The sequence below is a fragment of the Kryptolebias marmoratus genome, linkage group LG12, assembly GCF_001649575.2.
Source record: "Kryptolebias marmoratus isolate JLee-2015 linkage group LG12, ASM164957v2, whole genome shotgun sequence".
Lineage (NCBI taxonomy): Eukaryota > Metazoa > Chordata > Actinopteri > Cyprinodontiformes > Rivulidae > Kryptolebias > Kryptolebias marmoratus.
This window is the reverse complement of record NC_051441.1, coordinates 9,439,649-9,467,515: the sequence shown is the minus strand read 5'-3', so window position 1 is coordinate 9,467,515 and position 27,867 is coordinate 9,439,649. Positions and strand designations below refer to the sequence as shown.

At 41.5% G+C, this 27,867-nt stretch overlaps 5 protein-coding genes across 13 annotated transcripts; 3 read left to right on the top strand and 2 right to left on the bottom strand.

Annotated features, from left to right (window-relative positions):
• Positions 1–109: 109 nt before the first annotated feature.
• On the bottom strand, positions 110–2,591 carry LOC119617498. The gene is made up of 6 exons (XM_037978521.1): positions 2,524–2,591; positions 1,325–1,452; positions 1,142–1,224; positions 963–1,058; positions 682–828; positions 110–580 (listed from the first exon to the last, which is right to left on the bottom strand). The coding sequence occupies exons 2-6, from the start codon at positions 1,332–1,334 to the stop codon at positions 437–439; spliced, it is 480 nt and encodes a 159-aa protein (XP_037834449.1). The 5' UTR covers positions 1,335–1,452; positions 2,524–2,591; the 3' UTR covers positions 110–436.
• LOC108241285 (transmembrane channel-like protein 6) lies at positions 1,526–10,651 on the bottom strand. 3 transcript variants are annotated; one of them, XM_037978520.1, is made up of 19 exons: positions 10,580–10,651; positions 9,999–10,270; positions 9,786–9,917; positions 9,534–9,663; positions 8,858–8,945; positions 8,508–8,765; positions 8,221–8,402; positions 7,412–7,556; positions 7,022–7,165; positions 6,320–6,474; positions 5,404–5,494; positions 5,116–5,213; positions 4,927–5,022; positions 4,758–4,833; positions 4,520–4,653; positions 3,915–4,091; positions 3,699–3,777; positions 2,710–2,792; positions 1,526–2,592 (listed from the first exon to the last, which is right to left on the bottom strand). In XM_037978520.1, exons 1-18 carry the CDS (start codon positions 10,633–10,635, stop codon positions 2,733–2,735), a joined length of 2,373 nt encoding a protein of 790 aa, XP_037834448.1. In that variant the 5' UTR covers positions 10,636–10,651; the 3' UTR covers positions 1,526–2,592; positions 2,710–2,732. The 3 variants fall into 3 exon arrangements, with proteins under 3 accessions (XP_037834448.1, XP_017280805.1, XP_037834447.1); XM_017425316.3 differs by having other exon boundaries at positions 2,529–2,596; XM_037978519.1 differs by lacking the exons at positions 1,526–2,592; positions 2,710–2,792 and having other exon boundaries at positions 2,809–3,777.
• Positions 10,652–12,522: 1,871 nt separating this feature from the next.
• On the top strand, positions 12,523–16,497 carry syngr2a (synaptogyrin 2a). Its single transcript, XM_017425297.3, has 4 exons — positions 12,523–12,759; positions 14,101–14,338; positions 15,149–15,282; positions 15,387–16,497. Exons 1-4 carry the CDS (start codon positions 12,661–12,663, stop codon positions 15,588–15,590), a joined length of 675 nt encoding a protein of 224 aa, XP_017280786.1. The 5' UTR covers positions 12,523–12,660; the 3' UTR covers positions 15,591–16,497.
• An 874-nt stretch (positions 16,498–17,371) lies between these two features.
• cant1a (calcium activated nucleotidase 1a) lies at positions 17,372–24,112 on the top strand. Of its 7 annotated transcripts, none has more exons than XM_017425451.3 (4): positions 17,372–17,529; positions 22,177–22,839; positions 22,927–23,130; positions 23,222–24,112. In XM_017425451.3, exons 2-4 carry the CDS (start codon positions 22,200–22,202, stop codon positions 23,590–23,592), a joined length of 1,215 nt encoding a protein of 404 aa, XP_017280940.1. In that variant the 5' UTR covers positions 17,372–17,529; positions 22,177–22,199; the 3' UTR covers positions 23,593–24,112. The 7 variants fall into 7 exon arrangements, with proteins under 7 accessions (XP_017280940.1, XP_037834657.1, XP_017280939.1 ...); XM_037978729.1 differs by lacking the exon at positions 17,372–17,529 and adding an exon at positions 18,286–18,417; XM_017425450.3 differs by lacking the exon at positions 17,372–17,529 and adding an exon at positions 19,375–20,261.
• A 135-nt stretch (positions 24,113–24,247) lies between these two features.
• On the top strand, positions 24,248–27,440 carry LOC108241364 (galectin-3-binding protein B). The gene is made up of 6 exons (XM_017425449.3): positions 24,248–24,394; positions 24,881–24,970; positions 25,159–25,362; positions 25,503–25,637; positions 25,740–26,031; positions 26,113–27,440. Exons 2-6 carry the CDS (start codon positions 24,886–24,888, stop codon positions 27,239–27,241), a joined length of 1,845 nt encoding a protein of 614 aa, XP_017280938.1. The 5' UTR covers positions 24,248–24,394; positions 24,881–24,885; the 3' UTR covers positions 27,242–27,440.
• Positions 27,441–27,867: the final 427 nt, after the last annotated feature.

Below are 27,867 nucleotides of genomic sequence, written 5' to 3'. Positions count from 1 at the left end.
AACTGTTTATTAAAATTAAAATTACTCAAAGGCTCCTAATAATTAAATATGTGCCGTAGAAAATAAAAAATAATAAAAAATCAAAGAAAAACACACCAACAATGTCAATATATGCGAATTTATTTTCATAAATAAGAACAGCAACGTGGTTCAACAGTAGCAGTGTTACATTCACAATGAATTGGAGGCTCTAAATTGCATGTGTTTTTTTCACGTATGTATGAATGATTGTATCCTTGATTATCAAACACGCATAGATTATTTAGAGAATATTAACGAACAAAACATACATAAACACACAAAATGTATCATACCAGTACACAAAGCCATCTAAGCAGGATACAAGATGTTTGGAAATTATACATTATTTGATAAGACTCAAGTTTTCACAGCCTATTTTCAAATATGCCTGACCCATCTGGTGTATCTTAAACAGTTACAAGATTACTTTTTGGGGGGACTGGACGTCTTCATTGGGGATCCATTGAGGCTCTTCCAGGACGTAACCCAGACCCACTGGATGTCGTGCTGGACGTTTGAAGAAGGCCGCTTTAATCTCTTCCTCTGATTCGTCTTTAATCTGCGAGAGGGTTTTTTAAATTAGCCGAGGAAGAAGCAAACAGCAAACGTGCAGTTTTAATCTTACAGAAGGAAAAAAAAAACACACTGGCCTCAGCTCACCTTTGGACTGACAATCCGTCTGGACGTCACCTCCACCCCAGCAATGTAATGCGGCCCAACCCAGTCTCCTTCGTCTGCTTCATCTTCTGTGGGGAACCGAACGAAGGCCACCGTCACACTGCTCTCAGAGCTGTGGAATTTCCACATCTGGGATCAAGTTAAAAAGACAAACAGAATTTTAATGTAACAAAAAGGGTCATTTTCATTTTTAGAAATACATGTATAATTCATTTAATAAAACAGGGGGGAAAAAGGTATTAAAAATATGTGTTTCAGTTTACCTTGCATATTGTCCTGAAGCCCAAATTCCAGAAGTAAGCCTCCAGATATCCTTCATTTATAATAGGATTCAGCTCTGTGATTAACAACCCATGATCCTGTAAAAAGGTACGAAATGAGGAGCTTATTAGAAATGTTAACAATCAGCTTTGATTAAAGAGTTTATGTAAAGAAATGTTACCAGTTTGTAGGCCTCAGATAGTCCCTTTATGTATTTCTTTGGGCTGCTTATGAAGACTCTCTTAGTTGTCGCCATCACGTCTTCTGAAGGGAAACACAAGTTGGATCAACTTTATTAACGCTGTGCACATAAAAAAGGTACGAATTTACAAATGAAACCTTTGAAAAGTTTTTTTCTACTTACCAGAGGTCATGATTGAGGCGGCGGTGTGATGTCTCGGCCTGTAAAGTAGTTTGATGTGCAGAGGGGGGGTTCAGCGTTTCGTCCTTTATACGCAACGATGAGGAAATATCCTCCTACTTTTAGTTTTGCTTCCAAATAAACAAGAAAAATAGTTTTGAGCTGATTTATGTTGCATGACTAGTTTAGCAGCCAAGACAAAAACTTATTTGTGTGTGTGTGTGTGTGTGTGTGTGTGGGGGGGGGGGGGGCATTACTGATGCACAGTGAGATGTGATCTGATGCTCAACATCAAAGAAAACAGGCAGCCGTGCTTTTGCCGAGGTTTCATTTGACAAGATAACAAATTTCCCGGTTAGCCTTTTGATAAAAATAACATTTGAAAAATGATACTACAGTATACACATTTTCTTTTAAGTTGTGAATAAGATTATTTTAAAACACGAAAGTACTTCACACCTACTGGTTTTTGCAGATTCTGGGAAATCTATTTTCTTATACTTATTATTTTACTGAAGAGGTTTTCAGTTCCCAACTTCTTAGAGTTTCATTTAGTTGTGACAGCTGCCATTATGGTAGTTCGACAGAACCAGGAAATCTTTTTCTTTTCTTACAATTCAATTACCCCCTTTCAGCACAAAAAACTGCATTCATTTTCCAAAAAGCAATAACAGTTCTCAATTTCAAAAGCTTTCTTGAACTATTTTCAGCTGAAAAGGGTTTTAATGTTTTGCCAAATGTGTTTTTTTATTATTACTTGCTACATTTATATACTTTTAGATTCAGAACCCTTGCAAATTACATTTCAAATTTAGGATCTCACAGGAGTAGTCACTTCAATGAAATATTCCCAGAACAATCCGCTGCTAAAATCACAGATCAGACCGGGTTTTATTGTAGGTTGTCAGATAAATCACAGAAATCTGTGCTCTGTTTGAAGAAATCAGTGTTCTCAATCGTGTTTTGTGTAAAAGCACTTTATATGCTCAGTTTTATTTTTAAACAAAACATTCAGAAATACTATTCATAAACCATAAAACAATATAAAAAAATGAAGTTGTATGTAAAATGCACAATAGATGCTTCACCAGTTCACCAGTAAATACAGAACAACCGGCTCTCTTTCAGTGTAAACATTTAGCTGATTTAGTTTTAGTTCAAGATCATAAAATGTTTGAGAACTTTGCAGGTATTTCTTTTACTTTTGTTTTTCCTTCGACGTTGTCAAGCAGGTCGGTACAGAGGAGACGAGGTGGCACTGAGATCATCATCTTTCTAAGTAAAGACAAGTAAAGAAGTGAATGACATTCCTCAAATAAAACGAGATAAGATCACTAAAACTTCAAGGGAATAAACGGCCAAAGAAAGGCAGTGAGGTGGAAACCTACCGCGTCTCTGAGCAGAAACAAGATTATCTCTGTTCGTAAAGGTACTGGAGTTGGGTGATGAGGAACTTTTTATCCTTGCCTTCCTGTAGACACACACACACACACACACACACACACACACACACACACACACACACACACACACACTTTACCGGTCTACTTCACATGTATGGTGTAATTTAGGTCATTAGCCTGAGTGTATCAAGAAATATTTTGGTTTAATTCATACTTTTGAACTCAAATGGATGAACCAACCAACAGCCCTTATATTGTATGATGTTAAAAAATAAACTGTGAATATTAGAGATAAAATATGTGGAAGTTTTTAAAGCACATTTTAAAAATTACATTGAGATTTTGTTTGTATTTTCGCTGTTTTAGGACATCAGAATCTCATACCAGCCCAAGCCTGCCCTCTAAAACCTCTTTCTTCTTTTTGATATTTTTCGTAACTACCATCAGAAGAAATTGTCATATCTTTGGCAATGTCATAAAGCCTTAAAGGGATAGTCTGGTCATTTTTGAAGTGATGTTGTGTCAAATAGTTATCACTAATTAGCACCTTATCATCCGAGACATCTGTGCACAGAACAAAGAGTATAAATAGAAGGACAGAAGTCTTCCTCCAGGAAACGAGTCATTAGTCCCGCCTGGACAAAGATTCCTGCGCTTTATTTCATACTACATGTTCTGTGACATCATAGCTGATAAGGTACTAACTAACTAGTGATAACTGTTTGACAAAACATGGCTTCAAAAATCACCAAATTATCTTGCGATGACTTATGGGCCCAAGTTATCGTCAGAGGTTCAGTTTGAGGCAGAAAACATGCAGACAGTTTCATCAGTGAAGAAACACCATGTGATAAAGATGTGTCACCAGGGTTTGTCTTTCATGACATCTGCATGCCGTCATTCTACAAACACAGGCTCACAGAACGGCCCAGGATGTTAAAGACGTAGGGAAACCAAAACAAATGTATACATACATTTTCTATTTGCTTTTCTAACCGACTGATGATTTTCTTTTGGCCGTCAACGACTTGAATGTGAAAATATATCACCAGTCTGAAAACCAACAAACACAAAAAACCCATCAGGGATAAGTAAACAGCAGGGACAAATTAAAAAAAAAAAAAAAAGAAGAAACGTGCAGCTTAATGCTGATTTTTTTTTTTTATATATATATAATCGCCTGCCCTCACAGAAAGACGCCAGTGGGCAGGAATAAGAAGAGCGGGTTATCTATCAGAGAGTTGTAGGCCCAGCTGAGCCAGGACAGAAACGAGTGCGAGTTCTTCAGCTTCTCGGCCCACAGGGATCCTGACTTCGACATTCTGGACAGGTTCTTAAAAGGGCCGCATGTGTGTGAGGGTTCAATCCTGCAGAAAGGAGACCGGTCCGAATAAATACATATATTAGAAAAATAACATCACACCAAAGTCAACGCAAATGTTTTCATTTTCTTAAAGAAGAGCAAATTAATCAAGAACTCAATTAGTTTTCCTCCCCAGCTCCGTCACAGCCACAGCTGATTCAACATCCTGCTATTGAAGTGTTTGTCTTCCAGCCCTGGATTGACTCATTTATTCCTCTTATTTCTGACCTATAACAGCCTGCACTGGTGGGATTAGGTGTTACAAAATAGACACAAGCAGATACAGATACACGGGCAGTACTGTCCGTTCAGTTTTTACTTCTTATGGAACCAACTATTGATTTGCAGTTTCTCCGTTTGTTGTCTTTCTCACAGAACAGCTTGTGAGCCTGATATGATAGTCAAGGAGAGGAAAAGAAACGTTGCACTCACATCCAAACCGTATACACAACTGTCACGGCGGCTCCAAGAAACGAAGGGAAACATAAAAGAGTAATGAACAACGTCGTCATTTGAGTGGCCCTCCAGGGCCTTTTGGAGGCCTGACAGTTGAGCATCAGACTGCTCTACGGGGAGGGGAAAAAAGAAAATGACAGAAGAGAAGAATGTTCGTCGTCTTGTTTAGATTAGATTAGTTTAATAATGACGCAATGCCACACGCTGTACCGACCTTCTTCATGTAAAACAACACGAACAGCTTCACGATCTGGACTGCAGGGAGCAGCGGAGCAAACAGCACGCCGAGCCTGGCAACAAGCCAAAAATGCAACTGAATCCACAGCTCATGGTGGGTATGACTGATTATAAAAAGGTAAGGGGAAGAGGACTGTGAGTTTTACCAAGTTAGGGTTTGTCCATAAATGAGCTCCAGCACATTACGAGCAATATCAAACACTGGTTTCCTGTTCCTTTTTAGGACTTTCTTGGAATACAACCTGCAGGAAAGACGGCAGGTAACTGATATAGTAAATCATTTTTGAGACAACAATTTATATAAAATTACAGGGTTGGCAAAGCACACATTTTACCTCCAGAGAAATTCCCCTAAAAAAGTGTAAAGCACCGTGAAGAGGAAGTCCATGAGGAGCAGACGATAAAGTTCTTGCCCCACAAGATTCTCCCAACACTGGAGACAAACGACAGCAGGTAAATGATTCAGGAACAGTACATTTAAACTAGTTCCACACAGGAAAACACAGAACGACTGCTAGTGGAGTCAGAGTTTGACAGCGTTTGTGTCAGAAGCATGTTTTTACAGTTATAAATGACACAGTTTCACAATCGCAGCCAGGTTTAAGAATGAGGATGTCTGTAACCTGCGAAGATTGCCTTTCTTGTTTCACAGCAGTTTTTTCCAGCCAGTAGTAACACAGAATCCCAACAATACTGATCTTTAACAGCAGGTTCCTGAGAAAACAGGGAGATTAAAACAAAGATTGTCATTTAATAAAGAGTTGTTACACAAACAAAGACACTGAAAAGGAAACATGCCTGGGTTTGCCATTTCTCCAGCCTTATTTAGGTAAATCTTAATACAGCACGGGCTCTGCTTTGTTTAAAAGTAATGTAAAATAAAAACTTTAATTTTTGGTGTAAATGCTGCAGCATTCTATTGCTATTGTTTATATATTTTTTGTGCAAACTCATTCCAAAAATGTTCAGCTATGTCAGGTATCGAAACGTTCAGCTCATCTGGGACATCACGGCTCTGACTTCTGGTATTTCCAATTTCTGCTTTTTGAATTATTTAACTAAAGTTGCAGTTTTCTCCTCGCTGAAATGCACTGAGATCTCTTTAAAGCTCTGAAAATCTTTGTGCTCATCTTCAGAATGGTAGCTTAATTTTTGACTGTCACCTAATGTTTTGCTCTTTTTAACTTTTAGCTACTAATTTGCTAATTTAGCTTTGTTGACTTTAGGATTTTGGATTTTAAACAATGTCACCTTTTGCTCTTATTGTTTTAACTAATAACTAATAACTTCAGTAAATTCATTCAGCGCTCAGCATTAACACTACATTTTTACAGAAAATACAAATTTCTTTTAGTTAAAGACACACACTGAGTACATTAAAACACTAGAACTGTTCACTAAATATTCATATATCTAAGTCTTCAAATAGTTTGTTTTCATGCTCCAACGAGTTTGGCTTCATTCAGTTTAGTTCAGCACCATCTGGAAACAGATGCCGTTTTCCGTGCGGTTTATTTAATGTTCAGTATGCTCTCTCACCTGAAGATGGAGACATACACACGTGTACTCGGTGAGCTGAAATCCTCCAGCCAAGCAGACAAGTTGAACACTCCAGGGAGTAACAGGTTGAAGCCAGAGACCACTGCAGACAAGCGCAGCAGCTGAATGCCTTTAAGACCCTCTGACACCGAGGACTGCAGAGAGAGGGAGAACGTCTCAGTAAAGTCTGACAAATACAAACCAGCACGTACGAGCTGGAGACGAAAACACTGAAAGCAAATGGTTGAATGCACTGGCATTCACTGGTTTACTGTGATATTGCAAATGTTATTAAACCTTTAGGTTTACTGGGGAAAATATTCTTGAGGCAAAGACTGAGGAGGAAAAAGAACTAGTGTGCTCAGAGTCTGAATCAGTACTTCTTATTGTACATAGAAGGAGATATGAAAAATTCAAGAATGACGAATAAAACTTGCAATCTTTATCAAGCAAATGTATTTAAGTCAACAACAAAAAACAAGACTATCTATAAATGTCAGTATGTCACAGCATATCTGGGCGAAACTCTGAAAACAACATCAGTTTGCCATTCGAGAGGAAGCAGAAAAGCAGAAGTTAATAACTGTGGTTGAAAGGTTTTAACGATTCAGTTCATTTACATATAGACTCAAAGCAGCTTTAAAATATGCATGGGACCTATGAAGCCTTGTTGTCAGGCAGGTGCTGAAGGTTCCCTCTAACCTCAGACAGGAAGTAGACAGCCATGGCGCTGAGGAAGATGCTGGTCAGACATATGACCCATGCAATAACACGGATGATGAAGCAGGAGAATCGCTGCATGCAGCTCTTCTCCTCTTCTCCGCCGATCAACTCCGACAGCTGCTCCTGTTAGAAAAGCAGCCTTCGTGAGGTTAAACTCAAACAAACCGAGGGCCCTCTGCGCAGCACTGTTCTCCTTCTTTAAAGAAAAAAGAAACGTGCATTTGGTGTGAAAATGCATATTTAAGAAGCTCCCTCTGTGAGAATCGTCTTAGCAGAAACAAGTCTAACACAAGCGTGAGACATGAAGCTGTGACTCTTTTGCTGAGGTCTAACAGGTGAGTTTGCCTGATAGTTCAAACGATCACGTACTTTGAGCTGGGTGCTGATTTTCTCGGATTGCAGACTGACAGATGACTTCTTGCTGACTTTAAAGTCCCACGAGCAGAAGACCTTTTCTGACAAATTCATGTTGGACTTGAGGACATGGAAACTTTTCCCAAAGGACTTGGACAACCTGCGGGAGAGCATGACCATAAGACAGGCACAAGTGATGGGTTAAAGTACAACCCCAAGCCTGAAAAGGTTGGGATGTTGTGTAAAATGTAAATAAAAACAGAATGTAATAATCTGCAAATCTCATAAACCCATATTTTATTATAATGGAACACAGCAAACATATTAAAGGTATAGAAACAAATAAAAGGTATGAATTTGATGGCAGCAACAAATCTCAAGAAAGCTGGGACAGAGTCAACAAAAGCAAATAAGCAGCTGAAGGAGTATTTTGTAACAAATCAGGCTAGTCGGCAAAATCCTAAAGAAACTAAAAAGGAGAGGAACCATCCAGCTTGTTATCAGTGCACAGTTCAAAAGCCCGCCTCTCTGATGGTATGGGGGTGCATTATGGGTTCTGGTAAGGGCAGCTTACACATGTGGGCACCATCAATGCAGAGAAGTATCTACAGGTTTTAGAACCACACACGCACCCATCCAGCTAAAAGAAGACCCGAGACTGTTGAACGGCCAGAATCCTACAGCAGACAGGAATGGGACAACATTCCACTCCAAAAACTCCAGCAGCTGATGTTTTATTTACATTTTAGACAACGTCCCAACTTTTTTGGAACTGGGGTTGTAAAATATTAACGTGCAAGTATCCCCACCCCCACCCCACCAACCTGTACACCAGGATGATGCAGGTAATGAAGAAGGCGATGGCGATAGTGAAGAAATAGGCCGTGGGGATGCTGTAAGGCATCTGTAACTTGTCATTGTTGCATTGATCCTGTGGACCTATGCAGGTTCTAATGGTTTCATTTGAGTAGTAACCGTAAAACAGCAAGCTCTGGGAAAGGTAACCCTGCCAAAGATGACACGTTGAATGAAATTCAGAGTTCAAATCACTGAAGCAAAATAAAAAATCTTTCATTATTGCCAAGACATAACGCACAGCCAGCTGCCTCACCTCGCCCGTGAGAGGGTCCAGGACAGAGAAAACGTCCGCCTGTGAATTATTACGAGGAGGGTGGATGGCTTGAGGAACGACCAGGAAAAGGCCAGTGATGACAAACAGAAGGAGGTTAATGAAGAGGAGGGTTCGGAGGAAAAGGAAGTAGGAGAGCACTCCGGTCCCATAACGACCGCTCAGCCTCTTCAGGGACGAATGCCACAACTTAATGGAGCTGAGGACAGAGAGGCTGCTGAAGGCACAGTGGCGCCAAGTCTGAAAGGACAAAAACAACAAGACCATTTCAGTCTGAGAGTCAGAAATAAAACACAAGAATACCTTGTGAAAAAGAAGACCTTTGAACTCACCCTTGAGATGCACACACATGGACGGCTGCAGAAGGGGATGTTTCTCCTGATGAGGGAACTTTCAGCTGCAGAACTGAAAGCCAGTCGTCTTGGGGAGAACATTCAACAGTGTTAGGTGACTTACTGCAAAAGTTGGTGAAAGCTAGTTGAAAGGTGCCCAAATGCTTAGCACTGATTACGTTTATTCTTTTCCTTTTAAAATTTATTCTATTTTGTGCTGTTTTAAACATTTACATATCAAAACATTTGGCTTATCTGGAGTAGCTTTCTATGGCTTTTACTATTTTTAACTTCTATACAATCAACTGTTTAACTTTATTTACAAAAAATTGCCCCCATAAAAATACATAGAGAACTCTTCAGTTCCTTTAAAAAACATTGTTCTCTGTAATCTACTTCAACAGAACTACTGTTTTATCTTCTTGTGCTACCTTTAGCATTTACTTACAGTTTTGTTACACTTAACCTTTAGCTAAAGGCCTGTTGATTTGTAGCTTTTAGCTACTGTTTTGCTCATTTTTAACTTTAACAGTTCCGTTAACAAGTCATTCTTCCACAAAACTTTCCCAGAATCACTCCGCTCTCAGCACTACTCACGCTACAATTTTGCAAAAAAAAAAATAATAATAATGCTCTAGTTCAAACTGGAAACAAATCTCTCAAATTGATTATATACCTGATTTCCTTCTTGTCTGCCAGGCAAAGCGGCATGGCTCGCAGCTTCCGCATGCCGTCACTCAAGGAGAGGCCTTGCAGGCTTGACACCAAAGGATCCTTACTGTCTCCAAGCATATTATCCACTGGATCTGTGGAGGATGGCAACACAGAATTGCTCTTGTTCATAAAAGTCATGTTTTCTTTTGTCACTTTAAGCAGGTAGTAAAGGCTTCTATTTAGAGCTGTTGGTTGCTAAGCATCTTTTATTAACCTTCAGTCTTGATGTCCTCTAATTCTGCAGCTTGGATAACTCTGGAGGTGTGGGGGACGTCTTCAGGCACGTTCTGGTGTTGCTGGAGCCGAGCTGGTTGTCTGGCTCTCACGCCTGCATAATTATGGAGCCCTGTGCACACGAGGGGAACACAGATTTATTAGCTCGTACGTGCAGGCAAATTACCGTCAGGAAGATCTGATGTGAACTTACCAGTTTTACGACTAGGCATTGAGGAGAGCACTCTTACTGTAGCAGCTGACCAGCCGGATCTCTGCAGAGAGCTGCCCTGCTTTCTGCTGGGGAGTTCTTCGAACATCTGGCTGCTGCTCGTCGACTCGTCGTCTGTAAGAAACACGTCAGACGTGCCCGTGCCTTCCTCGATCACGCCGAGCTGGATGGTTTCAGGGCACCTCTGGACAGTAACTTCGGGTTGTGAGATGAGTCTGAAAGAACCCTCAGTGGACTCACCTCCCCCCAGGTTCCTGCAAGACAAGTGAAAGGTATGATGGACCCAAAGTTTTTAGGCCTATCAGTCATGTCACCTCATTGCATCAGCTTGTCTTATTACTAGAATACCAGTTTAAATCGCATGAACTGCCTCCCTTTTAGGCAACGATTGGCTCAAACCCTCGATTCTTCTCAGCTATGAATCCTCAGAAGGACATGCCTTTCACCTGATCTATTTGCCGCCGTTGATTTGTGATTGTTCAAAGAATGTCAGGGTTCAACAAAAGAATTAAATTTTGAGATTTTGCAGAGCTAAGTGATAAAGAAAGAGATGGAAAACTTACTCGTAGTCTGAATCATAGTCGCAGCTGGTGACGCTGAAGCTGCCCCTGAACGCCATGGCTCCAGACGTTTGCCTCTTACTGACAAACGAATGAAACAGATGAAAAGCAAAGGGAAGAACAAAATATCTCACACCCCCTGAAGATACGTCAAGACATTATACTTCCTCTGTGCTGTCACAGCTGTGGCTTATTTGCAATTGGTGTTTGCATCTGTTGGTGTGCAGTGGAAGTATCTATAGCATGCTTTGTGTATGAGACCCACAAATAGACTAAACCTCTTTACAACCATGATATTCTCATCTAGAATTAAGTATAATACATCAGTGAAAGTGTCAACAAGCTAAAGGTTTTTAAGTTGTACTGTGTGGTGTAGCAGTTAAAGTGGACTCTGTCTTGTAGAGTTTTACTTTACGTTACTTTTTCTCTGTAATGAACCGCAGACCGTGGAGCAAAGCTGCCGGTTCACAGTAGCTTTTAAACAACTGTCTGATGCAAAAATTATGGGGTGTGAAAAATCTGCATCAAGCAGTTTGCAGATTTACAAAAAAATGTTTAGGTTTTAGTGAAGTGCCTTGTGAAGGGGTGACAAATAATGATAATAATATTGAGTTAAAAAGTTATTTCTCATGTCTCTGTTTTGAGCATCGGTTATCTTGGTTTAAAAAAATTTCCGGGGATTCCCTCAGGCCGAAAAAGCTTCGCCGCCACAAAAATGATGTAACTACTCTTACAGGATCACACAACAGCGCTTCAAAAAACTCCGACCTAGCCCTTTAAACCAGAATACTCGTGAGCCTTTACTGCCCTCTAGTGGTCAGAATTTGAAACTGCAACGTCAATTTAACCTGAAATGCCTGACTATCCACGAGATTCATTATAGATATTCGAAATATTAATAAAAATAAACAATTCCAGCTACATCTAATATAATTTTGATATTTAAAAAATCAACAAAAAATATTAGGGATATTTAATATTTATACTGTGACTAGATAAAAAGCAATATTATACATCAGCACTTGGAAACAATTCATAATAAAATACTTAAAAAGATTTTTATTTTGTCTGACAACTACCATGAGCTTATTTCAGTTATTTAAGCATTAAAATGAACATTTCAAAACTTCTTATTTTATCCCTTTTCTTTTAAGTGGCTTCAGTGAAGATACTTTTAAAATGTTGGAGGAATATGATGATATAGGGAGTTCAATTTTACATATGCATCTCACAGACTGATACAATTCAGATTACTAAAAAACAAGAATTTAAATTTTACACCTACCTATATTTAGTAGAAAATTAGTAAAATAAGTGGCCTATTTAAAGATAAATAAAACTTTAAGTTGCACCCTAATGTCTTAAAAAGAGCAAACATAATATCCAGTAGGTTGTTGGCTTTTTTAATCACCACTTCAATGTTTTTAAATGGTCAAACTCTTTATTTGCTTAACCTCCCTCATGGATAAATAAAGTATTCATGCATTCATTCAGTCATTTATTTATTCATTCAGAGGATCTGAAGAGCTACAGGCTGCAGAATTTCAGCCACAACATTAAAACCACCCAAAAGAAAACAATATTTTTCATTTCTCACTTAAATTCTAGCAAATAAATCACAAATGTGTGGGAGGAAGTTGATTTGAAGACTGGTTGCTGCTTCACAAAAAAGTCGAAGTAATTAATAATGGTAGTTGTCAAAAAGTAGATTTTCCATCCGATGGCAATGTGTTAAAAGTTAAAAAATCATTTATTACAATGTTTTGGTTTGTTTGTTACATATGCGTTACGTTCTTTCAAAATAAAAGCACATACACGTTGCATGTTTGTCATCGTTGCCGCCCTTTGACCCAAAGCTCCTCCGTGTCGTGGCGCTTTCCGAGGAGCACGTGAACGCATCAAAAGCAGAAGAAGAAGAAAAAAAGGGGGCGGTGCCTGAAAAGTTCTCAGGAAGTTGTTCGAAAAATCCCAAACTTCCCTCAACTTTGACAGGAAGAGCTCACAGCTCCTCTCTCAGTGTGACGGATAGTTGTGTGTGTGTGTGTGTGTGTGTCTGTGCGCGTGTTTAAAAAAAAGGGGAAAAAATGCAGAGCGAGGCTTATGGGGCGTCTTTGGCCGGCGGAGCCTTTGATTTTGAGAGCTTCGTGAAGCAGCCGCAGACTATCCTGCGCTTCCTGAGCTGGGTGAGTCGACCGCGAACGAGACGTTAGCAGCCGCGTTCAGCCCCGGACAGCTGTCACAGATGTTCGCCTCTGGACTCCACAAAAAAACGCCCTTTTCTTGAACAGAACGTCATTGTTGAACGCCGCGCAGCTGGCAAACCAAATGGCTTTCAGTTTTAAGGAGTTTAAAAGCTTTAAAAAAAATAAAGCGTCCGTTGAGTGTTAACGTAGCGGTTGGTTTAAAGTAGCCTAACAACAAAACGGTGTCTACCTGTTTGGCTTTGATTTATTCTTACTTATTATTCCGAAACTGCATCAGTGAGAGTAAAAAAAGCCCTAGTTTGTTTACTGGGTGACTGCTGCGAGTTGCGTTAGTGAATACCAGGAACTGAAAGTTTCCCAGCGTCATCTGTTGCTCTCTACCTGCTGCCTCCCACCTGCTGCCTGCTGCCTTCAAGTGTCCGATAAAAGGCTCGTCCACAACACGGACTAAACTGCTGTTTTTATGCGGCTGATCGCGCGACACCCGTTGGAGCTCAGGGTATGCGGTGAGGGTGACTCTCAGCTACTACCACGCCAAACTTTAGCTCCGCATCTGTAAATCTGACGGAGCTAAAGCCATTTCTGCGGTTGCTAATGGTGATCAGCAGTGGCAGCCATCTTGAATTGTGTAAACTCCAGATGTGTATCCAGCGATTTCTTTCTAAGAGGTGAATTAAAATCCATCCAGTTGTTCATGACATATTTTGCTAACACTGCAGATGTTAACAGCTGCACAGTCAGGATGATGGTTGTTAAATGTGGACCTAATACTGAAACTAAACTTGTTCACAGGTCTGTCACGTTGCCTATTCCCCATATAAAGATCAGCGTTTAAAACTTTACTGTTTCTCGTCGTTTAAAGTCTCAAAACTCATAAAAACCTGTTGGTTGTTTCAAGTAAAGTGCCCTAAAGCACAGCAGAAATGAAGCACAAGCATTGGAAAGTAACCTTGAAAACATGTTTTTTTATCGTTCCATGTTGTTCATCAGATCTTAAACAGATGATCAGGCGAGTTGATGGATGGAATAAACGCTCATGGAATGTTTTAGAAGTTTACAGTCTTGTCTGGGTTGTTTTCTGTCCAGAAACACCAGGATACTTAGTTAAATGTTAATAGAAAATCTGTGACAAACTGAAACGTAACATGTCTAAACAGAGGCCTTGTCTTCTCTTATATTTTATCTGATGGTTTTTGAGTATTTATTTTCTCTAAAGACGAAGCCTTCTTGTAATCTAAATCATGTTGCTTCAAACTTGTACCGTTTTCCCTTTGATTCCTTGAAATTCAACTTGTGGATTTCTGTTTTTTTTTTTTTTAGATATTTGCCATTGTGGTTTTTGGAACCATAACAGCAGAAGGCTACACAAATACAACCAGTGTTCAAGATGCCAAATGCATGTTCAACAACAACGACCACGCCTGCAGTTACGGCGTGGGGATCGGAGTCCTGGCCTTTCTGGCTTGTGTCGCCTTCCTGATACTGGACGCCCACTTTCCAAACATCAGCAACGCCACAGACAGGAAGCGCATCGTCACTGCTGACCTGGCCTTCTCATGTGAGGCTCCTGTCTGGGCAATAAACAAATAAAAGGGCCCTAAAGCAATAAATAGGGCCTAGTCATATTTCACAACTCCAATTAAAATAAATTGGGACATTGTATGAAATGAAAATAAACAATGCAATGATTTGCAATACATGTACATATTTTTTTTTTAGTCACAATGAAACCGTAAATATATCAAATGTTTAAACTAAGAAATTGGACCATTTTAGAAAAAAAAGAAGGTAATTTTGAGTTTTATGGCAGTAACACGTGTCAAAAACACGTTGGCGCTGAGGAGAGCAGCGATGGAGCTTTTCGAAGCCGTCTTGTTGTCACGGACGCAGGATGCAGTTCAGCGTCGTCTTGCTGAAATACGCAGGACTCCCTGAAGAAGTCTGTGTTTGGATGGGAGCGTATGTTTGTTCTCAAACCTGTTTTGTACTCTTCTGCACAAATCCTTTCCAGATTTCTAAGCTGCCCACACCAAGGGCACTAATGCACCCCCATACCATCAGAGAGGCAGTTTTGAACTGTGTGCTGATAGCGGGCCGCCTCCAGCCCAAAACGCTCCTGCAGTTGTTTCTTTCTTTTAATAGCCTTTTGTCACAATTATTTCAGATTTGTTGCTGCCATCAAATTTAAAATGACTATTTTTTTTTTCTTAAAATGGTCCATTTAATACATTTACTATGTCCCATCGTGAATGAAATCTTCTGTTTTTCTTTACATTTCACACATCATTTGAATTGTTTTTTTTTTGAAACGGGGTTGTATTTGAATCCTGCTCTTGTTTTGTTTTTCCGTCCCTTTAACCTGAGACAGCTGCTTGGACGTTCCTGTGGTTCATCTGCTTCTGTGTCCTGACCAACCAGTGGACCAAAACCAATGCTGCGAGCATCATAGCCGATGCTGCCCGGGCTGTCATAACCTTCTCCTTCTTCTCCACCATCACCTGGGTGAGCCTCTGACCTCCTTCAAACTCCCGTCTTTTAAACCCACTCGACCTGTTCGGTTGTCGGGAGGAAAAGCCCCACCCACTGACTCCGCCTTCTCTCAACAGGCTCTTTTGTCCTACTTTGCGCTCAGACGGTATCGTCAGGGAGTGAGTGAATTCAACCAGGACTACACGGACCCGGCCCACGACCAAAGCACCCCGTACCCAAACGCCCCGTACGGGAACAGCGGCGTCCCCGCGGGCTACCAGCAGTCCCCGTTCTCCAGCAGCCAGGGGAACCCGGGGGAGTACCAGCCCCCGGCTTACTGAGGAACTGAGCTGGGCGCGTGAATCCTGACAGGGATGGGATGGGTGGGTTTCCTTTTTAAAGAACGTGTGCCATTGGTTGTGTTCAGAACTCGGGGCTGTTCCCAGAGCTCCCGTTTTCTTTTCAGATTTGCGGGCGCACTGGTTTTTTGTTTTGTTTTTTAAAGGTTGCTGCAACATTATTGCACGTTGTTTCACGGATGTTTTTTTGTGTTATATGAAGTTTGATACAAGTGAAATCTGAAAAGACTTTTTTTTTTAATTATTATTTCTTTCTTCTTGTTGGAAGGTGATTTTTTTTGTTGGTTTGTTTGTTTTTAAATTATCTTTGTACCAAAATGCCTTCATTAGTTTCAGATTTGATTGCAGTTTAATATTTGTTAAAACCAAAAGCAAAAATTAACAAGTAAATCTTTGCATTTAATAGATTGAGAATATAGTATTTTAGGAATATTGTTCAGCACAGACAAGTTTTATTTTATTTTTTTTTTGTTCTTCTAATGCTGATAGCAGCTCCTCCACAGACATCCCTTCATTTATATTTCAGCAAATGTTTGACTTTACAGGAAATCAATATGATCTAAAAAAGAAAACAACATTCTTCTTGTATCTACTGTAAAACCTTTCTTTTTCATCAACCACTGAAAATAGGTTTAAATGCACTGAAAAATGTAACTTCTTCTTCTTCTGCGGTTTTAGCTTTTTGCTCAGTCTTTACAGGTTTGTCGTTTGGCCGGAAACAGTTTGTCCAAAAGCTGTTCAGCGTGGCTCAGATGCAGATTTAGGAAGGAACTCCCATTTAACGGACAGAATTGTGGATTTATATGTTAATCCTAACTGTGTGTTTCAGAATGATGCATTCATAATAAAGGGTCAACAATAACAGGTTCAATTTGATCAAAAACGCAAATTTTGCAAACCGTGTCCATCTTTACGTGAAGTAATTCCACTCAAACCGTATCTGAGGAAAACAAATCTGTACATCAGGTGAAACATAATGTTTTTTTCTATAAATAGGGATTTATGGTCATTAAGAAGAGGTTTAAATGGTTTAAAAGCACAAAAACCATCTTTGAACTGTCTCATACACTGCCCCCTGCTGGTCTATCCGTGTAAGTGCACAGTCATTTGCACTCTAAAACTAGAAAATATTTAAAAATTACACAATTTAAGTATTTATGCTATAAAGAAACAAATTTATCATCCAATAAAACCTTTTTAATAAGTAACTCCTTTGACAAGTTGACAACATGACTAATTTATGTTTGAAAGAAGTAATTTTGAAAGTTCAAGGGGTAAAGACTTACAAAGGAGTAGAAGATGGCTCTTCATTTTGCATAAAATATTATTTAAAAAGAACTTTTTCCCTCTCTTTGTTTCTAAAAAAAAACAAATGATCACATTTGTTGCCTGTTAAGTAAACATTTATAGCGTTTTGTTGCTGCCGAAAGAGACTAAATGTACTGTACACTGGGCTGGACACACCTGTAAACTGATTAGAAATATGAAATTAAAATATATAGAGATGATTAAGTGGGGGGGGGGGAATTACAATGTTCTCAGATTTAAAGGAATAAATAAAATCAAATTTTTATTTTATGCATGAAGTTTTAAATGGGTCAGAGGTGTCCTTGCAGGTAAACATTTGTTTGCTGTAGTGGCTTCAGTTAGCTAAACGCAAATCAAGATAGACTGGATCAAGCATAAATTGTCAACGCGTTTAATACGAAGACTTTTAGTGGTCATATTTCCGACAGCGCCTGAAGGCAGCGTTGCACATTCCGCAGTGCGCAGGCGCGACGCCGTGCTGTCGTCATCAGGAAGTAGTGACCGTTTGTCTGTTGATGTGTGTAACGTTAAAGAAGAAGAAGAAGAAAGTAATGACGGCCGAGCTCCAGCCAGCCGCGGACAGCTGCCACTAGTTGCACACCCGACACCTGAGGTGAGTTCGAGGCGGTGTGGGGGGGCCGCTGGGTCGGAACCATTTCAGGTCGCTGCGGAGAGCGGCCGTTCGCCGTGGCATCTTCCGTCTCTGGCAGGAGGGGAGAGGGACTGGACGCGAACATGTCAAGCCAAACTCGTCCAGTCCCCCTGCTCAAACACACTGGGATGGAGAAAGCTGAAGCTGAGCTCAGAGGTGAAGTGTTTCAGCATCTAAAGGCTTGGAAATGGGGGAACGCGGCTCGACGTAACAACCCCTGTCAACAGAAAATAAAATAGCTTCTCATCACAACACCTAATTGGTGTTAGACTGCATGTAATCTGTAGTGGATCGAGTGCACCATATGGGTTTGCAGTGAACTGTTGAAATATCTTTATGCGGGTTTTCTCCGCCTGAAGTGGTATTTCGCTTTTAATTTTCCAACAACAAACAGTTATTTTACCAACAAGTCTTTAACTGTGTTCATTCCTCACATCATGGATAACAAGTCCTGTGAATTTGGAGACGTTTGTTCTTTTTTTGCAAAAGTTACCAGGGGGGAACCAAATATTTCAGCCGTCTCAAATAATCGGTTCCGCCTCTAAAAATAGGACAAAATAATTTACCAACAAGTCATTAACTGTGTTTATTCCTCTGTATTATGATATTATTAGCACATTTTATTCCAAAAGAATGAATTTTTTTAAATGAGAAATATTTGCCCCTCTAAACAATTCTGTTAATAGATAACACGCGGCACGGAGACGCAGGGGAACCGTATCTGATGGGGGAACACGGCTCAACGTAACACCCCACATCAGTCAGGTGTATTCATGGGCCTGTGTCACCTTAATCTGTTTCCCCTGAAGACTTCCTGTCAGAAAGTGTCTTGGACTTCTGTCGTGTCAGGTCAAGTCACACAATGCATTGCTGAAATGCTCTACTTTACTTTTGTCATCTTTTTCTGCAAATATGGTCAGAAAAAAAACGTAAATGAAACAAATATCTCAGTTTTAATTTGCCACATACTTCCACTAATATTGGCTGGATAATGATGCATATATGGCCTTAACAAACAGACACACAAGCATAAGGGCTGTGATAAATGTAAACTTTTTCTAACACAGCTGTCTTTGGGGCACATGAGACCTCTGGTGGTGCCATGTGGTGTACTGCCTTTATAAATGCTGGGTGTCATTTTCAAGGATTTTTTCTTTTTCTTTCAATGCAAAGTGTTCAACCGGTTTAAAGTTCTTGCTTGAAAGAAACAAAAAATAATCTGATTGTTTGAGTCGTCTGGAGCTTGGACCTTTTTTTATAGATTGTTTTGACCCCCAGCCGCTGAATAAAACTCGGATATGTGGAGTTAATGGCGCAGTGAGGGCCTTGGACTCTATTCATTATAATTATAATTAGTGCTCTGTGCTCGTCTGTGTGCGCATGCCCATGTTTGTCAGTAGCTACAGCAAACAACCTAATAAAGCTTCTTCTTCTTCTCTTTCGGCTGTTTCCCTTTTCAGGGCTCTCCACAGCGAATCCTCCTCCTCCATCTAACTCTGTCTTCTGCGTCCTCTGTCCTCATGTCCTCTCTAACTGCATCCATATGTCTCCTTTTTGTCTTTTTTCCTGGCGGCTGCGTCTCCAAAGCACCCACTGTCCCTCCTCTGCACGTGTCCTAACCATCTCAGTCTGGCCTATCTAACTTCATCTCCCGGTCGCTCAGTGGTTTATAATGAAACTAATTAACTTTCAGCGATTCTGAGCAGCTTTTGAGTTGTGTTGGAATCCCTGTTGGGATTTTTTTTTTTTTTTTTTCTTGTTGTGTATCAGAATCAAGGCATTCAAGTGTCTTTCAGAGCCCGAGGTTTTCTAGGTGGTGAAGATGTGTTTCTCTGTAAACCTGTCAGGGGTTTAATGTCCGTTTGTGTCGATGTGGTCCAATTACTAATTCAACTGAGGGGAAAAACCTCCTAGATGTTTGTAAAATAAATAAACGGATCAGAGTGAGTTTTGGCATCAGAAATCTGATATGGACCAAGTTTGCCCACAAAACAATCTGGACAGAACAGTTTTTTGATGATATTAAATTTCTGATGTCTGAACTCTAATTGTTGTTTTTTTTATCGGCCAACCCTGCAGCTTTAGGTTGTGTGTTCTCTGATTTCGCCACGCGCTGAACAGAAACTTTCCAGACCTTTGGAGAAGCTCAGACGTGTTAATTGTTAATTCCCTCCTCAAGGCCAGAATGTTTTGTTTTTTCTTCCCCTTCAGCCTAGAAGGAGTTAATAAGTCATCAACAAATGTTACTAAAAGTCTACAGTACCTCTGTGGAGTACGGCTGCTCCTGTGTTCTGCTCGGTGATCTATGAGCTGTTATGTAAACCCCACATTACTGCACAAACGAAGCGCGTCCCTCCGACTTCCACTCTTTCTGCACAGCTCCCACCTTTCACCTGTTTTTGGTGCGATTGTTCAAGTCATCAATGTTTTCCTAATCCCTGGGAATTCATGGATTAGTCCAGTGAATGATAACACAATGAGCTGGGCCGGCCTCCAGGTTTGTCCCCTTTGAGCCGGAGCGTAATCTCCCAAGTGCAGGTAAAGTTCACCGGCTGTTGAACTGGAGCCACAGCTCGTCGCGGTCGCGCAGTAAATGTTCCGCGAGTCAGGAGCTCTGAGCGGATTGTGTGGCTCTGTGTCTTGGTAGAGTTTAATGGCTCAAGTGAAGCACTCGGGCAGGAGGAGGCGAAAAGGTGAGCCTGGTCCTTTTTTTTCTTGAGTTTCAGTGGAGGTGATGTTAGTAAAGGTGGCCTCAGAGTATGAGGCCAGACGATGCTGACATAGTGGATTGCTTTTTTGGGCTCTTATGAAAGAGTCTTTCAAATCTGGGTCTGGCTTCGGAAAAATTTACCTCATGTGCAGCTCCTGAATCCAACCTTCACTGGAGCTGATCTTAGAGCAGTTTTATGCTTCGGACCCTTTCACAGCCGAGACGGATGGGGGTGTTCTCGCTGAAGGCTCGCGCACGTTTCTTTGGATGAGCAGCAAACATCCGTGCGCTTACAGAACTTAGGTTTTTACTGTTGCCTCTAAGAACTTCTGAGCCTGCAGCTGGACAGATTGCGAGTCAGCCGTCCGTAAAATAAAAACCACAAAGAAGGCTGTGAGTAAACATTTAACTCTTATGAAAATTCTATTAATTCACATATTTGAGTAATGTTTACACATGAAATAACAGAAAATCAAATAAACAAATAAACATCTGTAAAGATATTCAGCTGAAATGCACGCCAGATTAAAGGCCTAGCATTTCTGCATGGAATGCATGTCGCCCGCCACCTTTCATGCCAGCGTTTTAAACTAACGTCACTTTATGTTGAGAAACGGAGCTTTGGTCAAACCTCGATGATGATGATGATGATCTGCACGTGTTGTGGAAGACTTTCAGCTGCTGCCACGTCATATTTTCACTCAAATTTGTAAAGTTATACCCATTTTTTTGTTTGATCAGCTGTGGCAGCCATCTCGAAGCGAATCTGTCGCATTCGTACGTCCAGCGTTTCGTTTCTGATCGTTTTGTTACATCCTGCCCGGCGGTTCGTGAGGCATTTTGCGAACACGACAAACGCACACAGGCAAAAACACCATCACCCGCTGCTGATTTCTTAGAGTTCAGAATGACACATTTAACTGAAATGCACACAAGGAAATGAAAAGCATGGCCACAAAAGAATCTCTGTGAGGTTAGGCTCTGAACATGAATTTGTTGGGTTTGGGAGCGATTTATTCTGAAATTACAAAAACAGAAAACAGAAGAAGATGCAACATTGAGATTTTTTTTTTGTTGTTGCACATTTTAAATGATGATTATGAGCTTTAATTAGTTGTAGCTCTCTTTCACAAATCTAGGTTAAATCCTAAACTCTACCCGTATGAAGCAGAGAAAAGTGCCGGTGTTATTTCCTGGTTTACGCCCTCTGTGATTTCTTTACTTCCTCTCACCTTCCACGTAGGCGCAGCACATTGGTCTCTGTCTGGTACTCACTCTGCCCCCAGTCAGGTTTTCTTCCTGCTTCTGCTCATGCTTGAGCACACACACACACACACACACACACACCTGCAAGACCTTCCATTTGAGTGGGGGAAAAAATATATAAATTACAGCCTGAGGTGATAGAATCATCTGCCATCTGGATAGGAGTTGTAAAAGAGACAAGAGGTGTGTAAGTAATCTGAATTAGTTATGGATAAAGTTCAAGGAAGTGATTTAAAGTAAGTTTAAGTAAGTAACCTTATTGTAAAGCTCAAATTCTGTTTATTTCTCTTTAATTTCAGCTGCACACCATTTCAACTGTGTTAAAGTAAGAGGAGGTTAAAGTTCTGTCTTAGCTCTCATTTCTGAGCTGTATGTAGAATATCAAGATTCGTGAACAACCTTTGCACTTCTATTAGCTTGCAAAACGGGTGTCACAGCTTTATGACATCCGTAATGTACAATAAGGAGCATGAGTTGGACGGCCGGGCCCAGCCCAGGAGGCTGTGGGTTGTCCTTTGACAGGAAAAATAAACCTTGTAAAACCTGAATGGTGACACTGGAGAACCTGTCTACTTGCGTCACGTTACCTTAAGTAAACACTAACATTTGGTCTTATCCATTGCTTTTCACAGGTCCGTCTCGGCCTCCCTCCTCCATGCCTGCTCCCCCAGGCTTCACTCGACTGGAGCAGAATGAGCCTATGAACCCTCTTCGTATCTCTGTAGGCGGTCTCCCCATGTTGGCTTCCATGGCCAACACCACCGACCCTCGTTTCCGCCTCAAGTGGAGGCCCATTGTGGTCGTGGCCGTGTCACTGGCCCTGGTCCTGCTGCTCTTCATGCATTTGGGCTCGGGCTCCCGCTCTTACGGCCCCCATGGCATGAGATCCAGTTGCAGCGGCTCCAGGCAGTCGGACTCCCAGTACAACGACACCTACCCTCTCAGCCCGCCCGAGCGCACGCCGCAGGGGACGCGCTACCGCATCGGGGTCATCGCGGACCTGGACACGAACTCCCAGAGCAGCAAGAAGCTGACGTGGTTCAGCTACATGCGGAAGGGCTACCTGCTGGTGTCGCAGAGCGGCGACAAGGTGGCGGTGGAATGGGACGCGGACAAGGTGGTGCTGGAGAGCCACCTGTCGGAGAAAGGCAGGGGGATGGAGCTGTCGGAGCTGGTGGTGTTCAACGGAAAGCTCTACTCTGTGGATGACAGAACCGGTGTCGTCTACCACATAGACGGAGACAAGGCCGTCCCCTGGGTTATCTTACCTGATGGCGATGGGAGTGTCGCCAAAGGTTTGTGTCAACCAAAACTGAAACCCTTGACAGACTTTTGTTATTTTGAATCCATCGCTTTGACGCGGCTGTGCTTTCTCCTGGCAGGGTTTAAAGCGGAGTGGCTGGCAGTAAGGGATGAGCATCTGTACATCGGTGGTCTAGGCAAAGAGTGGACCACCACCGAGGGCGAGTTTGTCAACAACAACCCAGAGTGGGTGAAAGTGGTGGGCTTCAGGGGGGACGTGCAGCATGAGAACTGGGTTCCCAAGTACACCTCTCTGAAGTTGGCAGCAGGGATCGAGCCACCAGGTGAGGAGGCAGATCTGATCCTTTTTTAAGCCTGACCCCACTTCCTTTCTTCGTATTTCGTGTCCTTCTGAAACCGTCTGCACCTCCGCAGGTTATCTCATTCACGAATCCGCAGCCTGGAGCGACAACCTGCAGCGCTGGTTTTTCCTCCCTCGTCGCGCCAGCAAAGAGCGATACGAGGAGACGGCGGACGAGCGGCGTGGAACCAACCTCGTCCTGAGCTGCTCGCCGGATTTCAGCGACATCAAAGTGAGCCGCGTGGGGACACACAACCCCACGCACGGCTTCTCGTCCTTCAAGTTTGTCCCCAACACAGACGACCAGATCATTCTGGCGCTCAAATCGGAGGAGGACGCCGGAAAGATCGCAACGTACATCACGGCCTTTACGCTCGACGGACGAATTCTTTTACCCGAATCTAAGATTGGAGACGTAAAATATGAGGGCTTAGAGTTTATATAGAGGGCGTCGGAGAGCGAATCATTATGAAGGCCACTGCACTGTGGTTCTAGTTTGTTTACAATCCAGTCAATGTTGGACTTTCTAGACTCGCTGCTTCCTGGAAAATGCATCAATTCAACCCTCAAAGGGTTTTTGCACTGAAGAACTGAAAGCTGAGACTGGAAAATGAGGTTGTCTTTTTGATCTGTGAGTGAAATACAGCAGTGCCAACTTGTGATGTCCAGGATCGTCTTCTTGGAAAACCTAATTGTGGGGTTTAACAGTACTGTAGCCTTATTTGTAATGAATGTACAAAAAAAATGGATTTATCAAACTGTGAGTCCCCCCACCCAACAGGTATATTTTCATGCACTTACTCTACACTTTTTTCCTGTTTGCTTCATGTTAGACACTTTGGACACATGCTTTTATCTCAGCATGTTTGGAAGGATACTTGGAGTAAATTTTACTGTTTGCATTATCTTGTTTGTTTGTTTGTTTGTTTTCTGAGGGGAAACTCACAGTAAAATCTTGATCCCTATTTTCTGAGTCTTGTCTTTTTTTGTTACAAAAAAAAAAAAAAAAAAAAGCGTCGCAACTGAAAGCCGCAGACGGGTTCAGACAGATCCAAGAGTTGTGCAACGATCTAACAGTTCTGTTTTATCAGCAAATGAAACTTTGAGGAACTGTGGGAGGAGATGAGTGCAGATGCAGAGTTTATTAAACCTTCCTCCCCCCCTTTTAGTTGGACTTTATTAGGAGTGAAGCTCGGGTTGCAAACTTGGAAAGGAAGTTAGTTGGTGGCTCCATCTGAGAAAGGAAGGTAAGTTTGTTAACATGTAAGATTACAGAAATGAGTTTTGAAAAATTGTTGCATTGCATTTAAAAAAATGAGTAAAATATTTTATAAGCAAAAACTACAGGGGTTTAGACTGAGCTATAGAATAAGTCAATACAATACAGTGCAAAGCCACACATGATTAGTGTATGTTCTGCTTCCTAGGAGCCAAAATATCTTATAATCTTTTTAAGTGGTCTTGATCTCTAGTTCTCAAGGCTTCCTAAAAGTCTTTTTAAAGTTTTCAAAATACCTGTTTTGACTTTAAAACGTCATAAGCCTAAGGCTTCTTGGGAGCAAAATAAAAATAAATAAGGGATTACTCAAGACTTTTACACTATTGTATTTTTATATCATTGTAAATAAAAATACTTTTTTTTTTTTTTTTTCAAAATGCAAACGTCTACAGACATTTACCCTTTTCTCTCATCACTTTCATTTTTTGTTCTACATTACAACTTTATCATTTAGATACGATGATCTCACACCGACATCTACAAACTGGTTGGCTTCTCCTGCTTCTGTGTGTCTCAGGAAGGGCTTACAGACTCGATCTCTTCGGTGAGTTTTTCCAAAATGCAGCTCATTTATTATGGGGAAGAATTTGAGCAAATGAAACAGTGCAACATGTTCTGTAACTGTGTACCTACTGTACACTGACAGCTCTCTGACCTCTTGGCTCAGAATGAACTCTTGGTTGTGTGAATGATTGACGTCTGTGTTGCCATGGCCTTGGTTTGTGTTCACAGGACGGAACTCTGTGCCGCAAGAAGGCGACGTGAGGCTGTTTGGCACTGAGAGCGTTTCGGAGGGTCGTGTTGAGGTCTACCATGACGGGAAATGGGGAACGGTGTGTGACGATAAGTGGGACGTGACTGAGGCCCAGGTGGTGTGTCGCCAGCTCAACTTCCCTGGAGCCAAATCTGTTGTTGTTGGGAAGGACTATGGACAAGGTGCCCTGTAGTTCCATTTATCCTCCACTAGATGGCAGTGCAGACAGTGACAAGTGTTTTTTTGGTTGTTTTTTCTTTTTACATCTGCTTTAACTCACTTTTTATGTATTCCCTGTTGTTGTTGTTTTTTTAAATCATAGCACCTGGACCAATTTGGCTGGATGAAATCAAATGCACAGGAACAGAGAAACAGCTTGTGTCTTGTAAATTTAATGTCTGGGGAGTTACTGACTGCACCCATAAGGAGGATGTGGGAGTAATCTGTGAAACAGGAAGTAAGTAAATGGTCACAAGGTACAAGATCTCTTTATGTGGAACCCATGCTGACATTTAATTTAATAAAAGCAGAGTCTGATTATTTGATTATGTGATTTCAGACAACAATATGACCATTAGTGACTCTCCACACTTCCTGGACCACAGCATCCACCTCTCAGACGATCTCGGTAAGATCTATGACAATGGGATCGAATGCAACTACCTGATGATATTCCAGAGCCCGACCGGCAACACACAGGAAGATGGCACTCCGGAGATGACTGAGACGACAATCTGCACTCACAAAATAATCCTCATGCAACTGCCGTTCTTCAGCTTTTCAGCAGGAAGCAATACCTCCACAGTCCAGCTCAGCAAGCCCTGCCAAACACACTTGAACTCTTTTGTCAGGTATGATCAACCAAACGTTGCATATTTTGCTCCAGAACATGCATGGCTCTAACCAATGTTGACCTCCCTGGTTCCTGATAGGTACCTGTACACCCGTAAGATTGATGTGACCTTCTCATCAGCACTGTGCATCCATCAGCTGGCTTCAGATTTAGGCGTAAAGCACCTGATGGAAGACATAGGTCGGCTATTCTCCAAAATTCTCCCTGATGATGCTTCCTTTAACACCCAGGTTTCCCTTTACCAATACGCGGTGGAAACTGGGGACTTAATCCTTCAGGAAAACTGCGCCCAGTACCTGGCCTGGAACTACCAAAACCTGACCAGGTCCCCGGCTTGGTCTGACCTTCCTGTGGAGCTCCTTCAAGCCCTCCTTACCCGCTCTGATTTGGTCGCGCCAGATGAGTATTTTGTGCTTCAGACTGTGGAAAGCTGGATCACAGAGAAGTCCGACTCCACCAGTTTGGAAACCCAAGTTGACCTGCTGCGTCTCGTCCGTTTCCCCATGATTTCTGCCGAGAAGCTGTACATCCTGGAGTCCAGCTCTCCTCTCTACAAGACTCACAGGAACGTCTATCTTGACAGCATGCTGAAAGCACTTCAGTTTAATGTTTTACTTTTCAGTAATCTTTCAGCCAATCCAAATTTCAAAGCAGACAGTGACGATTACAAGCCCAGGATCTACATCTCTGAGACCTGGAGCACTACTCTCAATCCTTCACACAAAGAATCACAAAGAATGCCATCAAACCCAATTCGAGACCAATACTCATCTTACAACTCCAGGAACAGATATGATCGTTATGGTTATATGCGCTACCCCACTGCCAACCCATATTATGCAAGTGGCACTTCATACACTAACAAATTGTTCAAAACACCTTACCACAACAGCCTTTTGTTTAAGGACAAAATGGCGAGCTGGGAGGCAAGAGTTTTCAAAAACCAAAGAGAGTGTTCAAACAATGGTTTGAGGTGCGAGTCGGTTCCGGCGGCAAAGCTGGCTCGCCAAGACTATTATATCTCTGAGAGCAACATTCTGTTCCGTAACCGCCTTCTGCTGATGTGCCAGAACAAGTACATCTGCCAGATTCAGGGCTTCAAAGGCAACCTGGCTTACACCGCTACAAATGAGACCCAGGTCCCTGCCTATCCCTGTCCTGATGACAAGTACGCTTATGTGTTTGCAGTGAGACCAGAGTATGTCTGATCCAACGTCAGGGCCAGACAGACAAGTATAATCACAAGGAGCATGATCCTTAAGTTGTTGATCCCCCAAACAAATCAGGTTTTTAATTTGAATGATTTCTTTTTCATGATTCCTGTTACCTGTGGCAAATGTGTTATATTTTTGTCCTAATCATTTGTCGAATATATGACATCCAAATAAAGTGATTTCTTAATTCTTATTTTGTTTTGTTTTGTCTCTTTTTTGAATGTCCCATAAAATATAAACTATAATATAGAGTCTTTTCAAATACAAGATAAAAGCAATAAACAGTAAAGGCAAGGTGAATCAATCACAGAACTGATTTATTGTGTGCTGAACCTTTGGTTCGAAGACAAAATCGAAACCCTGCAAATACAGGAATAAACCATGACGGCTAAAACAGCATTTATTCAAGTATGACTTGGGGAAGAATAATGCCATGAGCAAATCAAAGTATAATGCATTTAACCTAGAGGGGGAAAAAGTCCCTCGTAATTAATGACTAAAGCTCTGTAGCTGTTTTTATGAGTAGACGGTAACATCAGTACCACCCTCAGGTAACTCAAAGGTAGACCTAGCAGCTAAATGCAAAGCTTGATCAAATTAAACATCATGCAGAATGTTGT